This window comes from Mycteria americana, chromosome 1, assembly GCF_035582795.1.
Source record: "Mycteria americana isolate JAX WOST 10 ecotype Jacksonville Zoo and Gardens chromosome 1, USCA_MyAme_1.0, whole genome shotgun sequence".
Taxonomy (NCBI): Eukaryota; Metazoa; Chordata; class Aves; order Ciconiiformes; family Ciconiidae; genus Mycteria; species Mycteria americana.
Window position 1 is genome coordinate 54196903 of NC_134365.1, and position 18508 is coordinate 54215410.

An 18508-nucleotide genomic window follows, 5' to 3' on the forward strand; every position below is an offset into this window, starting at 1 on the left:
ACTTAAAGATGTGATTAAAACTTCTTTTTCAGCATTTCTATGTCTTTAGCATAATCAAAATTAGTCCTTCTAACAGTGATGGTTGAAATAAACTGATACTGCGCTTCATTCCTAGTTATGACTGTAGAACAAACAGAACTCTAAAGAAAGCAGAGAATGTAATTTCATTTGTATTTCTCTGTCTTTTACTTTTATAGAAGCAAAACCGCTTGCAAAATGCCACCTGTCAGTGACACTTGTCCAGGCATACCAATGGCACCAGTGTTGCACCAATGTCCCTAGAGAAATCATTTGACTACTAGAAGCCTTTATTCACTTGCAAAATGCAAAACAGAAAAAGCCCCAGGTGACTTTCAGATCCCATGTTGAATTTCAGGGCTGTCAAATTTTGGAGAAAGAGGGTGTCTTATTGGTAGTTACAGTGTTTGTGGCATGGGAAAGAATCATTGCCTAACTGAGAACAAAATCACAAAGAATAGGCAGCACTGACCAGGGCACTAACAGAAAACACAGAATGAATTACAGGCAGCTCAAGGTCTAAAAATCTGAAATATGTGATTTTATTCAGGGAGAAGCCAAGTTGATGTAATGCTCTTAAATGCCTCACTTTCAACAATTTTTGAGGGATTGGATTTATTAGCTGCAATAGGAATGAATAAAATAGACCTCCTGTGCCATAATGCCTTCTGCCATTATGGGGAGCAGGATGAAGCCGCCATAATCCTAGGGAAAATGGTTAGCAACCTGCTATACCACTTAGACACACACAAGTCTATGAGGCCGGATGGAATACACCCAAGGGTACGGAGGAAGCTGGCAGAAGTGCTCACCAAGCTGCTTTCAATCATCTGTCATCAGTCCTGGCTAACTGGGGAGGTTGCAGTTGACTGGGGGTTAGCAAATGTGACGCCCATCTACAAGAGGGGCCAGAAGGAGGATCCGGGGAACTACAGGCCTGTCAGTCTGACCTTGGTGCTGGGGTAGGTTATGGAGCAGGTCATCTTGAGTGCCATCACACATGTACAGCAACTAGGCGATCAGGCCCAGTCAGCATGGGTTTATGAAAGGCAGGTCTTGCTTGACTAACTTGATCTCCTTCTATGACAAGGTGACTCGCTTAGTGGATGAGGAAAAGGCTGTGGATGTTCTTTACCTGGACTTTAGCAAAGCCTTTGACACGGTTTCCCACAGCATTCTCCTGGAGAAACTGGCAGCTCATGGCTTGGACAGGTGTACTCTTCGCTGGGTAAAAAACTGGCTGGATGGCTGGGCCCAAAGAGTTGTGGTGAATGGAGTTAAATCCAGTGGTGGCTGGTTGCAAGTGGTGTTCCCCAGGGCTCAGCATTGGGGCCACTTCTGTTTAATATCTTTGTCAATGATCTGGACGAGGGGATAGAGTGCACCCTCAGTAAGTTTGCAGACAACACCAAGTTGTGCAGGAGTGTTGATCTGCTTGAGGCAAGGAAGGCTCTACAGAGGGATCTGGACAGGCTGGATCGATGGGCTGAGGACAACTGTATGAGATTCAACAAGGCCAAGTGCTGGGTCCTGCACTTAGGTCACAACAACCCCATGCAACGCTACAGGCTTGGGAAAGAGTAGCTGGAAAGCTGCCTGGCAGAAAAGGACCTGGGGGTATTGGTTGACAGCCAGCTCAATATGAGCCACAGTGTGCCCAGGTGGCCAAGAAGGCCAATAGCATCCTGGCTTGTATCAGGAATAGCATGGCCAGAAGGACTAGGGAAGTGATTGTCCCCCTGTACTTGGCACTGGTGAGGCCTCACCTTGACTACGGTGTTCAGTTTTGGGCCCCTCACTACAAGAGAGACATTGAGGTGCTGGGGAGCGTCCAAAGAAGAGCAACAAAGCTGGTGAAGGGTCTAAGAACAAGTCCTGTGAGGAGCAGCTGAGGGAACTGGGGTTGTTTAGTCTGGAGAAAAGGAGGCTGACGGGAGAGCTTATGGCTCTCTGCAACTACCTGACAGGAGGTTGTAGTGAGGTGGGTGTTGGTCTCTTCTCCCAAGTACCAAGTGATAGGACGAGCGGAAACAGCCTCAAGTTGCGCCATGGGAGGTTTACACTGGGTATTAGAAAAAATTTCTTGACTGAAAGGGTTATCAAGCCCTGGAACGGGCTGCCCAGGGAAGTGGTTGAGTCACCATCCCTGGAGGTATTTAGGAGATAAGTATATGTGGTGCTTAGGGACATGGTTTAGGGCTGGACTTGGCAGTGTTAGCTTTACGGTTGGACTCACTGATCTTAAGGGTCTTTTCCAACCTAAATGATTCTATGATTCTATAAGTCATGTCTTTCCAAAGACAGCAGAAAAACAAAACCAGGTGCAAATCTCCAGGGAAATTTCAGAAGTCTGCTCCTAGCACCAGTCACCAGCCAGGGTTATCTCCACTAAATCTCTGTGCCCTGAATAGACATCAGGTTCAGACTACAGAGTGTTCCAATACTTGAGCAAAAAGATGGGTTGGTTATTGTGCCCTGCAAGAGGAAGAGTAAGTGCAAATTAGTTCGAGAATAGACTAGTGATAATAAAAAATGAAGAAATTTTGATGTCTGGGTTGATATTTTTATTAATAGTAATATTAACTACTAACTTCCCTTAAAATTACAGCACATAAGAAAGCTTTTTTGTGTCTGGAAGGAGAATTGGCATATATGAACCAGAATATTTTTTTCATTCTTCTGCCTTGCTCACGTTTGTGTTGGTAAACTGGCGGGGTGGGGTGGGGTGGGGTGGTATTAAATACTGTGTTAGTTTCCTTAAGATTCCTGCTGTTGTTTGGCACTTCTTCTACATCATTGCAGACTTTGAAGCTCTACTCCCCAGCAGGCCTGACATTTTCTGTTTTGCTTTCTGTGTAGTTCTCCATTCCTTTTGTGTGGGGACTGATAAAATGCTGGCTGAGCTGCCCTCCTTCTCCCAAAAGGTGCTGGCTTTGACAGGATTCTTGTGTTCCTGACATGCTCCAGCCCGTTGGCTGTGTCTGCCTTATTCTGCTTCACTCAGATTTTGAAATATAATGACTTGTTCAATATTCGTCTAGTGAGTTGCATGCAGGCATTTTAATTGTTCCAAGAATTTCAGGGTATGTTGGTAAGCAGAGCATTTCAGGAACATCTGTAGTATGTGCTTTTAATCTTTGACCGTGGAGTGCGAGTATCAAATAATTGGAAATGTAGAGTTAAAAAGAATTCTTTTATTAGTATCAGTTAACAGTCAAGAAGTGTATTATGTTGGGGTTCACTTACTTTGTTGCAAATTGCTTCTTACTTTGTGCAAATTGTTGCTTCTTCTAAGATACACATAAACATTCTGTTGAAAGACCTGTGTATAATGAGCCAGTAGTAAAGATGCCCACCTATCCCCAAACATAGGGAAGGTATGAGTAGAAATGCAATTTTTTTATTTATGTTTAGCCCAACACATATTAACTGATGTAGTAATTACTGTGACTGGCAACTTCATTTGCTTGAGTCAATTGTGCCAGATGAGGGTTTGATCACTAAGAAAATGATTTCTCTTTCACCTCTACCCACTGCTAAGTGTAGTAACCTTCACAAGGGCAGTATTGATAATTGTCGCCTACTCAGAACAGTAACAGAAATGCTCCAAAGTTTATAAAAGCCTGCCTCCATATTAGATTAAAGCTTCAGTTTTCAGTTGTCACTGTTGCATTACATAAGCTTTTACTTGCTTTTTAACAAGTAAAAAAGTACTAATTGAGTATTATTTTTTTTTTAAACCTGTCAGGGCTTTTCTTTAAATTTCTAACCCAGAGTCCCACAATACTGTTTTCAGAATGTGAAGATAAGTAGTTACTGAAATTCTTGAGCTGCAGAAATGAAGAATTGCCATCTACAATAATGTTATGATAATTTAGCTTGCAGTTTGTCAGTGGTAGGAAAAGTCCATGCATTTTCATATTTGGTGTAGTTAAGGTTTTGCTAGAGTGCTCTTACCATACCATACTGCCATTACAATGCAATTATAATGGAGGCTACATAATTGTCATGGGCAGTTACTTGTGGAGTTCAAATGGTCTTCAACAAGTACATCATCCTGTAGACTAGAATAAAACAGTGACAATCTCTTCCCTACTCTTGGGCTTTGAGATGTAACTTTGCATCTCTTTCCATCACACACTTGTGCCAAACTGATTCAGACAGAACATGCACAGGACAGGGCGGGGTCCCAGTACCACATCGATGCTCCACTGGCTAACCTCAGTGTGGTTTAAGACTTTTCATCCAACATAGGGCCATTTTTTGAGGAAGGAAAATGTTTATAACATGTTGAGTTCTTGAAGTCCTCAGAGAATGGAGAATAAAGGCAAGGCTTTCAGTCCTTTTGCACTGTGCTAAGGTGGTAGCTGAAAAATGTCACTAGGTGTCTGCTTTTTATCAGATCTTATCTAAAGATTTTGAGTTTCAAGTTTATAGTAAAAAAGATTAATTTTTCTTGCAAATCTGGAATCCTAAGTGAGAAGAAGAGGTGAGTGAGAAGTACATTAAACTGTTCTTTAAGAAATAACCACAGGAGCCTAAAACATATAAACAGTCTTTTAATTACACTAATGAGGATTTTTCTGGTTATTGTACAAGTATTTCTGGAGAGCAAGGTATGTACTTTTGCCAGTTGAACCTATCTAGGATTTCTGTGTTGTCATAAATCAATGTTTATCCAAGACATGCTGAAGAACTGCTTAATGGCCATGTAGTAAATCATTCACAGATACAACAATCTTGGAAGCATAAATCATATACTGAGTTTTCAGATAAGATCTCCATGTCCTCACTGTAGGTTTGCCACATACCATAGGTGGAGGTTGCAGGATTCTTCCTTCTTTCCTGGTTTTATGTGCTTTTAGTTTTCTAAAATATTATTCCTTAAATATTCATATGAGCTTGTCCATGTTTGATGTTTGTCCAAATATTGCAGTATTGCAGTCTGGGTCTGGAATTCCTTATTTCTTCCTTTCTTCATAGCCTCAGACATTTTTCACCTCAGCAAAGAACAAGCAGTTTATCTGTTTTGATCTAGCCACAGTTTGCACATCCAGGTCTCTAGTCTGATACAGGTGATGTTTAAAACATGGTATGAGTACAGTCTTCATTTGTGATAGCTGCTTTTAGAAAGCATGGAATGACAGATGACTGACAGTACTTAACAATGCAGAGTCTGGGAAGGAAAATAGTTAAGATCAAAACCAGCAAGGCCTGATCAGACCTTTTTTCAATAGCAATTAATATTTTTGAAATAAAAAAGGCCAGACGTGGAGAAAGGTTAGCTTTCAGAAAAAACTAAATTTGTGTTGAGACACAGCTAATCATCTGCCCTCCCTCCAAAACAGGCAAAGAAGAAAACTGCTAGAATCACATTTGTAAGATGTGCCTATAACTTTTGCAGTATGGCTTCAGGTTTTCTTTTAAAGGCATTATGGCATATCTTATAGGGTATATCACAAAATTGTCAGTACAAGAGAAGACCTAAATTCATCTGATTTCCTAAATAATAGGAAATCTCCTTTTGGAAGAAAGAAGCTCTGCCTGGCTGAGGCAAGTATTTTTTTGGAATTGTGTGGAATACAAAATGATAATTTTCAAGATAGACTTCTGAGTACTATCTCTCTTCTGCAGCCACAGCTTGGGAAGGGCTTTATTTATGCCAAAGCATTTCTTCTGAAAATTATCAGTTATAAGAATGCACAGTTTACAATATGTGAAAAATGTTTTCCATCAGACATGATGATAATTAGTTATTTTTCTACTACATCTTAGTTATTTTATGTAGTGAGCTGCTAGTCAGCTGGGAATAGTAACAGTAGTAATTAGATGCAATTTCTTAGATAGCTGCATACTAGCTAGGAAAATGCGTTTAATTGCTATTTAGACATTTCAAACTTTAGATCAGGAGCTATTTTCCCCTTTTTTTTTTTCTTCCAAATGTGCTAAACTCTCTGGTTAAATTTTAATCTAACATATAATTGAATAAGCCACTTATAAATATTTTTTATTACTTCACTGAAAATTAGATTAAAAATTTACACAATTAGGAAGACTAAGACAATATCTGGATTAATTAAACAAAAATGGCCCTGTATACCAGAGGTTAATGGAGGTATTCTCATTTGTACTATGTCCCCTTGTGGTACATGAGGATCTCGTCCTGTATCTTTGTCAGATTTCCAAGATATTTGTCTCTCAGGGTGGAGTTACATTTTAAGCTTTCTCTGATGTTCAGATTGGCCATCATAAATTCCATCCCCACCAAGATGATCTGTGCCCATGTCTCCGTGAACTGCTTCACCCCAAGATCATGGATGGGTCAGGGAGCTGCTACCACTGGAGACAAGGCACAGTGCTGCATGGACGCTTACTTGTTTTGAACCAGGATGGTCATTCTTGTGTTTATATTTATCTACAGTGTAATAACTATACATTTGCAAATGACTTTTTATAAGCAGGAAATCACAGTTCTGTAAGATTCCTGCTCTTAAACAAGTCTTCATGCAACCAAACTTGTAATAGGTTTTTTAAATTCTCTCTGATTCTGGAAGTTTTAATTGCCTGGCAAACTGAATGAAACAGGGCATCCCTGAAAAATACATAAAGCTCATTCTATCTCAGATGAATATTCCTGAGTGAACCAATTTAAATTAAGAAGTGATTTGGGTCTCAGGGTGGTTTGGGGTTAAGGGCAGAGGAAGGTGGAGGAGAGATTCAGCACTTTCATGACTCTCTATTTTACCTTAGCAGTTTTGAGTCTGTGATGTGCCACATCTGAAACAGACAAAAACACTAGTACATTCTTCATCCCAAAGTGATCCTGTTTTAGGCACATGGTGTGAAAAGTCCCTGATAACCATAAATAAACATTTTATTTTAGATTATCAGAAAGTCAGCTGCAGCCTTAAAAGTCAGGCAAAATGAAAATAAATAGAAAGTGATAATAACATACCCATTTTCAAACAAATAAGCTACAGGGATGTGTGGTAATATTCTCACTGGAATACTGCAGGCTCATCTTGTTGCTGCTACTACAGCTGATGATTTTCTTTCTCTGATGTTAAATGAGGTAAAAACCTGCTATTGCCTCAGCCATCAACAGCTAGCTACTGCCAGTGGCATACCTGGGAGTGCAGAGGGTTAGGCATTTTTCCTGCACTAAAGAATACACATCTCATATAGTGATTACTACTTCAGACAATACCTGTGCTTTTAGTTTGTACTGCTTCCAGCTATAGACATTTGCTTGGAACATATCTTTTTGTATGGTGAGTGTCAGACAACAAATGTTTCAGTGTCTGGGGATCCTGTGGAGTAAAATGCACATTGATACGTGCATGCACACATCCTCACTTTGTAGCTTTGTAACCAGACCATGCATGTTCAGATTTCAGCTTGTACATCTTACCAGTACAGCAGAAAATAGCCTTTTCCTGCCTTTTGCTTCTCCAAAATAAATGGAAAAGTAAAACCATTTTTTTTTTTCAAACAGGCATTAGACAAAGATTCAAGAGCTAAATTTACCCCTGAAGGGTTTGTACAACCTGCAAAATTACCAAAGAGAATGTATGAACAGGAATTCTTTGGCAGTTTGTTCATGGTTGAATTCACATTAATTTGAGGGCCTTCTTTGGATGACAGTTAGTTTTGCTGTGCTTTGTTATCCATGGAAAGATAGTTTGAAATCTCCAGTTCAGAGTCTAATTAAGAAAGCTACAAATATAATTTCAAAGCAATTAACCTTCACTGACTCTTCATGTCACTTACAGTATGAATGTAAGAGCAGTATTTCCACAATGACATTTTTAAAAGGGACTTTAATTAAGGATCAACTCTGGAACCTTTCCTGCCAGAAGTGCTCTCATTATCTTCATTGCGATTTTCCTTTTGAGTAAGGACAGCTCACACAAATAAGACTTACAGGACCAGGCTAATGGTTATAACTGTTGTGGAACAAATCACTGGCTTTATTATCTACCTATACATTAACTTCACAGGTAATAAAAATAACAGTGTATTAATCCTTACTTATTTTTTATCTTACAAATGAGGTGACAAAATGATCAAAACCTTCAACTGAACTGTCTCCTAAATAAAGCCTGAACCCTTACTGAGCCTGAAAACAAGCTGTATTGCTCTTATGAATATTCAAGACCTTGTGCATATTGAAATTCTAACAAGGGTAGCAGAAACAGAACAGCTGAGGAAACTGTTCCATCTGAAAGCAACAAGGGTTAAAAAGCTCTCTAGAAAGCCTCTGCCTTGTGCAGTTTATAGCTCAGTAATGTCCGATGAATGTTTATCTACACCTAGTTTGGAAATGTCTTCAGCTCTGGCCCCTGTGAACTGAAATTTGAAGGGTAAGATTCTCCACAGACTGAGAAAGTCTTTCTCTTCTGAATTCCTCATTGGATGCTGTAGACCATGAAATAGCCTTGATGGCTATTCTGTGAATATGGATTTACTGCCCCCATTCAGAGAGAAGACAACCTGGAGCAACAAAAGAGACAACAAAAGAGACAACAAAAAATGTTGGAGGAAGAAATGCCCATAAAGTGTGGGAGAGAAGGGTGGTGGTAGAGAGGGATAAGTGCTGCACTGAACTGCATGATTCTCACCTGACAAGAGCAACTCCTGTGATTTTGGAGATATATTGAAACCTCCTTGGCATTGTCCTAATTTATGTCAACCTCTAACTGGGATGTTGTAACACGTGGTTACAACTACTTGAGATATTCTCGACCTTTCAATGCCTCCCACTTGTGTCTGCCTATTTTTGTTTCCTGTGCCAGAGCTCCCTACCCCCTTGGTTATGGTGATACTGCTCTTTCTGGGCCTACTCTACAGACAATTTCACAGATCATTTATCTGAGTATTTGAGTTAAACAAAAGAAAAAAAATCCTGTGATTTTTATATTCAAGAATAGGTGAGGATTATTTTTAACCTTTACCACATGCAATTCCATCCAAAAACAATGATATTGTTAGCAATAGTCTAGGACATCCAGAGGACTCATTGTGGCACTCCTTTTTCACCTTTGGTGAACTCTAGCGTCTCTTCTGCATCCGTTTCTCCATGAGTAATGTTGGAAAACACTGAAGGGCATGTTCTTGGCCTGTTCTAGTCATGGTGAGTTCTCCCTCTCTTCTGCCGCTCTTGCCCTCAGATGCCTTTTACTGCCACAAGGATGGGCACGGCAGAACCTCTGCAGCTCTCATACTCACAGTGTTTTAGGACAGCTTCAGCTAGTTCTGGAATAGGCAGAGTTCATGGCAGTTATTATACTGAGGTGTTGACATCTGCTTCACAGACATCTGGTTGTTCCTTCTCAGCCAAGTGAGATCAAAAGCTATAACAACACAACTGCTAAGTTTACAAATGAATGCAAATGACTAAAGTGTTTGTTTAAACAAGTAGTTCTCATTTATTTTTAAGATTGCATAATGTTTGATTTTTGCCTTTTTTTCATTCATGACGCATGAAAACAGAAGTGACTAAATGCAGAAAAACTATTAACATACTTGTCCAAAAAAGTTGTTGAAGTAACTACCTGTAGTTGCAGTCTGACATAGTCATGATAACAGATGAGCAAAATAACCCTATATCACAAGGAGAATAGATTAATATTATTGGTGTTACCTGGATCAACGTTGCTAGTTTCCCACATAAGGTGATTCAATTCTCAATTGAATCCTACAAGAACTCATAGCTAAGTCAGAATGAAAATTACTGTGCTGTTTTGATTTCATAAGTTATCTTCACAGTTCTTTTTCAATGCTGTCTGGGAGGTGAGATCTTGGAGAGGAAAGTCAGACATTGAAAGAAAATTAAGCAAAGTGGGAAAAACACTGTTCATTTCTGTTTTACTACTGTCTCTTAGTTTGTTTCTGCTGCTACTAAAATGGCCTAATACAGAGCTCCAGCTTCAGCTGGAAATAATGCTGTTCTGTCTGCTTCAGAGTTTAGATTGTTTTTTAATCTAATTTCCTTATGCATTAAGATTTATGTGATGACAGTATTTCCTTTTTGTCGAAGTCTTTTTAATAATTATTATTTTACATACTGATTACTTTCAACTAAATTTGTACAGGTGTAGCTGTCTCAAAGATAATCACAGTCTTATTTACTTCGTGAGTATCAGCAGCTTGAAATGGAATAGTGACCCAAAATTGTGCCTGTACAGAACAGGCAGTGGACAGTGCACACCAATTGTATATGCTGTTTGCTAGCAGCCCACTGGTAAATCGGCACACACAGGGTGGTCGGCCAATCTGCATAAATCAAATTACTTTCAATAGGTACTGTAGGGCATGTGTAGGACTTTGGGAATAGTAGGGGTATGGGAAGAAGCCAGAAGTACAGTACTGAGTAGATTGTGGACACAGAAATGACCTGTGAGTATCTGGAGTGGGGTGGGAAAGGAGTCATGAGATAGTAACCTCTAGAAAACCAGGTTTCATTAATTATGGTGCTCTTGGAGCAACTTGGCTTTTATACCTTTACTTTGGGATTTTTTTTTTTTATTATCTTTGAAGCTGAACATAGATTGTCTTGTATGGAAAATTTGGCAGAGAATTTTGATAATAAACAGGGAGCATATGGAGTCCCCAAAGTCCAGAAACTGGACTCCTTGCCTGTTTTTCCAAATGACTGTGGAGGTGCAAAGCCATGTATGATTTCCCATGGGTAAAGATTCATTCGGAAAAAGCGGGTTTTCATTTGGGTAAAATTACCTGAGGGGAAAACTGAGCATTGGATCCCATGTTGTGCAGAAGACAAGGTGACATAAATCCATGCCAAGCTCCCTATTAGGATGATCTCTGTTACAAGTCAGATTTGTCTAGTGTGCAGTCCTAGAGGCTGGTCTCTCTATGACATCTCTATGATTTTACTATTTTATTTATCAGTTTATTCAATTCCCTAGCTCTTCACCAACACAGAGGAGGAAAACAGTCTTACCTCCTATCCAAAGTATTTTAAAAAAATATAACCCTTTCTACTCAGTCAGTTACTAATGACCACATTTTTAAAAATATTTAATTTCCTCAATATATGCACAGGCCTACTTAATCAGAAACTACATCCACTTATCTGCTTATTCAAGTGTCTAAATGACTTCCACAGTCTATCCTGAAGCCCTACACACTTCAAGCAACTGTAAGAATTCTTTAGCAGTATTTAACTGACAAGTTGAAACAGAATTTCTAAACACTTCTATTGTTTGCATTTTTCCAGTGATTATGATGATATGCTAAAGTATCTTGTTTTCCTGGAGTATGTATATTGGGATTAAGAAATCTATATAAAATATATTGTGCCAGCCAATCTAATCAATGCAATATGTTTTGTGGCGCTTTTTTTTTTTTTAATTTCTTAATTGTATTCTTTTACATTGTATTTGTAATTATTTGTAATTTTTTGTAATTATTACATTGTATAAAAATACAATTTTACATTAAATTGTATTAATTTAATACAATTACAATTCTTAATTGTAATTGTATTAAAAGAATTCTTAAGAAATCTTTTAATTTCTTTAATCTTTAATTTCTTAATTTCTTAATTTCTATCTTCTTTAATTGTGATGTGTGGACTCATCACAATTCTGTCTAAACTATTGAACCTGCATTCATACGTAACTCCATAAGTAGCTTCTGAAAGCTAATTTTCTACTCTATTTTAGCTTCCAGGATCAAACATAGGAGTATATAATATTTTCCATTTCTAACATGGTATTTGATTTTCAGTAAGAGTGGTTTACCAAGTAGATATTTCCATCTGACTCTTAATGGTACAGCATAATAAAGAAGACTGAAATAGAAATCAAATGTGTATTTCTACAGCTGCACTTAGAAATCTTATGCTTTTGCAAATTTTTGTGCAAGTATTTTGTAGTTTTCAGTGAATTATCTAAAAGTGATGCTTATCATAATGAACACTTAAATATCTTTGATCTTTCTCCAGACTTCTCCATGTAATTCTTTGTTAGGGAATGAATACTGTTACTGACATCATCTCATCCGGTGAATCATCTCACTTAATCTGGCGTCCTTTAATCTTCCTTGCACTTGCTCACATACTGTAGATTCTTAGTGTGCTATAGAAAGTAATGGAACTCAATATTTACTTTAAACATGCTACTATGTATTCCTGAGATGCCCTTCCTTTGTATTTTTATATAGCTTCATCATACACAACAAAGATACTTTCTTCAATAATGCTACAAGAAGTAGAATTGTACACCATATCTTACAACGAGTGAAATACGAAGAAGGGAAAAACAAAATTGGTAAGTGCTGAGCAACATACTTTTAAATGTGGGTGCTAAGTCCCATCAAAAAAAGAGGAGAAGTCTGCCTGGGCTCGTAACAGTTTTGCTTCCTTTTTAATCACCTCAGTGTTTTGAGCTGTTTACATCTCACCCACTGCTGTTGTAGGGTCTTTGCCTGGAAGACCTGATCATTTCCCTGTAATATCAGGCTGCTTTCACAGGCACATATGTCACCACATGGGATTTATCACCTCTGCAAGGAAAGAGATTGACTTAAGCAAGAAATATTAAGGATTAAGGACCCTGGAGAAGCAGATAGACTCATGCAGAAAAGCTTTTAACTCTTTCATAAAAATGTATTTGGAAGGACAGCAAGATTTGTGGTGCTGTACATCTCAGCCTATAGGGCTTCTCCCTGGATACCTGTCCATCCCTAAGGGAGATGAAAGGTTCTATATCTCTGTAGCTGCTGTAAGTCAGAAGGGAGTTCACCAATGACGTCCTCACTGCAAAGGATGCCATGCATAACTATGGCATCGCTTTTAAATAGTGGGTGGAGTGAACCTTTGGAGCAGCACATATGTGGATCCAGGAGAGCGGGCAGTGAAAGAGGAGGGCTGGACTACAAAACAGTGGCCCTCTTCTGTCTTGTGATACAGAGCATGTACTGCTTGTGTACCACATAGAGACTGAGGCATCACAAATGGAGAGGCAACCCCCATAAGACTCTGCAGCCTATTTCATTTCCCTGCTGTTTAAAGCCCATCCTTCCTCAAGAGGTAGAGAAACATCCCAGAACTTCACTTGTTTCTTCCTCAGCTCCTGGGATAAGGGCAGCAATAGCTCTAAGCAATGACAGTTGCAATGAGAGCAATGACAGCTCTGAGCAGAGGGGAGAGAAGAAAGGGAAGAATTCATGCGGTGCATACAGCCATTGCATCTAGCACACACACTTGCAATCCCTGCCTGCCTCAAGATCCCAAGCTCCCTCACATATCTACTTGTGTTGTACCTACCATGAACACAACCTTGCATTGATCACTGGGCAGAGCAAAGCCTGACTCAGTTGTACACGTTTTTCTTTTCTGCCAGAGACTTTGCAAGAAAGCATAGTCTGCCAAGCAGATACTAATGCAATCACTGAAAGTGCTATTTATGTTGAATTAATATTTCTTATTGCTGTGTTCTTGCTGCTATCATTCCCCTGTGAATTAGAAAACGAATCGGGATTCTTTGCCTCTTGATCAATGGGGTTCAAATGTCTTCAGGTTGTTAGTGCCAGTATTTAGTTTTGCATTGTCTGATAGCTGTTCAGTCCTATTTTGGTGACTTTCCAAGTGAAAAGTGCCCACATCTCAGCAGTCATTCGTTATTTCTCTCAAGGTTCTCATTAAAGAGGGACAAGGCCTGACTGAGTGGGGTGTATGATTACTTTTTTGTGCCAAATAGTAACCCTTTTGGCTCAGGTTCAAGTATATTTTCTGGTCTTGTATTACTGCAGCCTGTTTTGTTCCTGTTGTATCTCTTAGTCCAGCAGCTTTCATAAGACATAATTGAACATATTTTAAAACGTTGTTATCATAAGGAAATTAACAGTTTCAGTTGCTTTACTGGCCTGCAGTTCAAAAATGTAAAGATCTTCTCTGAAGTTTTCAGCTCCCAAGTAATACAGCCTTTCATCTAAATAGTTTCCTTAGACCATAATTTATGGGGTCAAACTTCAAACCTGGTGTGAGGTCCCTGATTTCACTGAAGTTATGCTAAAGATGGATTTGGCAAATGAATCTTTAAACCTCTGGCATAATAAATGATAGATTATGATTAATATTTGAACAAGTCTTTGCTTGTATTATATCTTAGTTCATCAAAATCTATAAAAGATGAATTTTTCTACATGTATCTTTTACTGTCAGTGGGCTTCAGACTTCATTTAGCCAGCTTATTATGAAAATATGTTTCGCTTTTTACTTAGCAGTTTTTCTGGTCCTACTGGTAAATAATTGGATACTTTTGATTCTTAGGTCTGAATCGATTGCTCAGTAATGGCTCCTATGAAGCTGCATTTCCTCTTCATGAGGTATTTTTCTCAGTTTTTTTTTTTCTTTTTGAACAGACATTTCCCACAAAATGAATTTTTAATTGTGAAATCATTTATTCTCAATCTTATTAATGTTATTACTCTCTTTTGTATTCTGCATCTGCCTCTGACATCCCTCCCATTTAGTAATGCTTTTTTCTTGGAAAAAAATGATTTTTTTCTTGCAAAAAGAGATGAGTAAGGAGAGTTGTTCTGTATCTGTTCTGTAAAAAGCATTTGGGTTTGATAAATCAGTATGTTTTCAGAGGGGAAAAGTATCATGCTGTGGTTTTCTCTTTGAGATTCTCCCATTTATAGCCTTTGACTTGAACACCATTTATCATAAATTTCTTAGGAAGAATAATCTCAAATCTTACTGAAGTCAGAGGAAATGGTCCTTTTAATGCCATATTTAGCTTCTGGTGTACAAGTATGGAGTTTGCATAAATTATGTGATCCATACCGCTGGTGAGAGAGATTTCTTAGATATTCTTTTTTGCTGCTGTTGTTCATTAATGTCTAGATTTGTATTTTAGGGAAGTTACAGAAGTAAGAATTCGATAAGAACCCATGGGGCAGAAAACCACAGACACCTGCTCTATGAGTGCTGGGCTTCCTGGGGAGTGTGGTATAAATACCAACCACTGGACCTTGTGAGGTAAGACTTTCCTGCTTTTAGTAGGTCACGTTATAGGTGCTTTGAGCATAGGTTATCTCTGCTGACAAAACCATGAAAAGCTCAGTTAATTCATGTGTTTTTTAAAAACTGATCCTGAGGTCATGGGAATCCATTTCATTCGTGGTGCCACTACATTCAAAGAAGTATCTATAGGGAAGCTTGTAGGAGGAGCTGAAAGTGAAGTTTCCTTCTAGAGTTTCCTGACACCATAACTTCTAACGAAGGGTTTGCAGAATATTTGAGAAAAAAAGGAAGAGAGAAATCTGTGGAGGCTGGGTAGACTTGGTTGCATGTCTATCCACTGGAGGAGTTCTTCCTCCCCAGAGCATGGCTTTGGTGAAAAACAGGCTCTCATCGACTAGGTCTTCTTTTTTTCCAAAAAGCAACCACAGAAGGAGCCCTGGCTGAAGTTTAATGATGCTTACAAATTGCATGGAGCAGAGCTCACAGTCATTGCGTGTGCTACTGTGTTCAGCAGCACTAGTGGTGGGTGGGTGGAAGTCTCTCCTGTACCACCTCCCTTAAACTCAGCCCAGTCACATCACCACAGTCTGGATTTGTATTCATCTTGGAAGAAGCCTGCAAAGAAGATACACCGAGACAGCTGAGACATGACTCCAAATTCTTATAGCCCTTTTAAATAATGTATTCAAATAGGCTTGCATGCGCTAATAGAGGATTACATATTTTTATGCATATATATTATATGCATGCATAGCCAGAGCCTTTACTGATCATGTTGGCAGAACTATTATTGGGCATTAATGGGCTTTTTCTACTTGAAGAGAGGAATATGAAGCTACAAGGGCCTATTAATAAAGTCTTTAGAAGTATTGGGATCACTGAAGATATTGATACAGTGGCCATTGGGAAGGGTCATACAGAGCATGCAATAGGTCCAGCATATTAATTTCCCCTTTTGTAAGTCCTGTAACTGATAGAAACCTTTGCTTTTATTGATTCTCAAAATTGTTTTCAGATAGAAAGCTTTGTAGAGGGTGGCCCTGGAGGCAAACAGTGTTATTGATTAAGGCCATGTAAAACCTATCCATTTCATAAAACAGGAGGTGTTCAATTTCCATGGAGAAAAAGTTCACAGAGAAATACAATAAAAAAATTTTACTGTGTCATGTAATTTTTAAAATGCTTTAGAAAACAAAATAATGTATTTGTACTTCATAATTTAATCCTGAAAGCTTCTTTTTTTTTTTTTTTTTAAATATACTGGCCTGGACAGAAATACAGAATTTTTCTCAAATTACACTATGGAAATTGCTGATTTACTGAGGAGCCAACAGTTATACTGAAGTTTTTTATTTTTAATTTCCCAGTATACAATAAGATATTAATGTCACAGTATAAACAACTTATCTCTATAATGTTTTTTAATCATTTGTCCATGGTGGTCAAGGCCACTGTTCTTCATCAACATTTCTTGTTTGTGAAAGTGCTGTTTAGCACTATATCTGAGTTTTGGTTTAATTTGTTTTATGAATATGGACCATCAGGCATCTGGAAAGTTTTTTAAGTATCGGAATAAATGGTAAGAGAATGAGCAAGGTTAGACACATGATTCTGGACCTTGGTAGCAGCATTCTTGAATAGCCTGGGTTTGATGTTGAAGATTCTGTAAGATGCTTTAGCTTTTTATCAGACAGTGACATCCGCAGATTTTTCCACAGCTATTTTAGAAAAGAAAAAAAGAAATCAAAACAGAAGACCCCTAGCTGACATCATGGGTGTCCTGTGGTGGTTCAGAGTAGGTGTTTAGCCAGAGAGGAGGGGGGCAGGTGGAGCTGTGAGCCTCCCTGAGCATTCACAGCAGCATGAGTCTCGGTAGCCATCGAGCTCACCAGGGTTCAAAGCTGCAGCCCCAGCCCAGCCTGCCATTTGCTGCCTAGAGCGCACCCATGGCTGCAATGAATGCACTGAAGGAGGGATGACAGGAAAGGGGAGGGAATGCCTTTTTCTTCTCACTTCACAGATGCTAGATCTCTCGCGTTTCCTTAGCTCCTGCCAAATCTTTCCTGTCTACTGCCACTCTCAGCAGCTCACGTGTCTAGTGAGCTGGAGATTTTTCCTTGAAGAGCTGACAACACCAGCAAGACCTGTTGTTCATTTCACTTGGAAGTATCTCAGCATGCATACTTTAAACAGAAGCTTTTTTAGTACCGGTTCTGCAGAAGGAGCAACTTTATTTGTTTCCCATACCAGCACCTATGTGGGGTGTGCTTGAAGGGAGTAGTGTTGCCATCTGTACAAAAGGAGTGGATGGTTGTTAATTCTTCCAGACATCTGGACAGAACTTACTGCTAGCTGACATTCCCCTTTACTATATGCTTTAGAAAGGCTAAGGAGTAAATTAGATGTGGATAATATAATTATCTCATTAATAGATATGATATTTCCACCTTAAAGTCAAGTCGCCACAACAGTAAGTGAAATTGTTCATACTTTGGTGCTGTTTTATTTTTTCCTTAGCTGTTAAAATGAGGCCTTACATCTCCAGTGCTATCAATCTGGTGCCTCCCAGATTTCATTTAATCTCATCAGCTGGCTGTTATGGAGATACTAGTCACTAGAAATAAATGAGAAAAAGTCATTTGAGGGGAATTGCATGATTCTGCTTTCACTCTGCTTTGAAAGACGTGGCAGTATGAAGGCGCAGATTTGGCACAATTGCAAAGGCACTCTTCTTAATCAACAGATGTGGTACCATGATTTTAATTACAATTCTGTTGGAATTTAGGCTCCATAGTTACTTTACAAGAATAATTTAAGATCCTTAGAATTGATAGCAATTGGAAAGAGGCAGGACTTACGATCACCTCCTTCGCACTTCTTTGCATAGCTGCTTTCCTCTAGGTTGTGCACAAATTGCTCCTGCTGCTGCTTGCGCATGTTATTTACAGGACAAAAAGGGAGGGAGAAAACTATATTTATAAAGTGATTGTAAAGCTACCTAAATGAACCTGAAAGCAGAAGTAATGCCTGAGTAACTTGCATTTTACTCCATATTTACATTAAATTACTTGATTGCAAGCTGACAACTCCCTTTCAGTCTCCTGTCAAGCCTTCCTCCCCACCCCATTGCTCCTGACATGAGAGCTTCATGTGTCCAAAACACCTGTGGGAAAGTTCTAGCTCCCTCACAACTTGTTTCTGTGATGTAAAAAGTTCTGTATAGGATTTCATTCTGACCTGCAAAAGAATTAATGAAGATAGATAGGTTCTTGGCTTGAGTCCAAACCTGTCTATATTCTAGTTCCATGACTTCCTTCTAGGCATCCTGAAAGCAAAAGATTATGTAATGAAGGTCGTTAAACACAGAGGAATCCAATATCACATTTTATGGGTCTGAAATCAGACTTTGTAGCTTAATACTTTTCAAAAATGTGCCTTATTGATAAAGACTGAGATGGAAATCTTGGCCCAGTTAAGTCAGTGATAGTTCTACCA

The 18508-nt window shown here is 38.8% G+C and overlaps 1 protein-coding gene across 9 annotated transcripts in view; it reads left to right on the forward strand.

The window, feature by feature from the left end:
• Positions 1-18508, forward strand: part of ANO4 (anoctamin 4) — a 109174-nt gene that overhangs the window by 39789 nt on the left and 50877 nt on the right. For all 9 annotated transcript variants that reach the window (XM_075497982.1, XM_075497992.1, XM_075498013.1 and 6 more), the window contains 3 exons: positions 12205-12311; positions 14315-14370; positions 14907-15028. In XM_075497982.1, coding sequence (XP_075354097.1) covers positions 12205-12311; positions 14315-14370; positions 14907-15028 — 285 coding nt within the window. The remainder of the gene's footprint in view (positions 1-12204; positions 12312-14314; positions 14371-14906; positions 15029-18508) is intronic.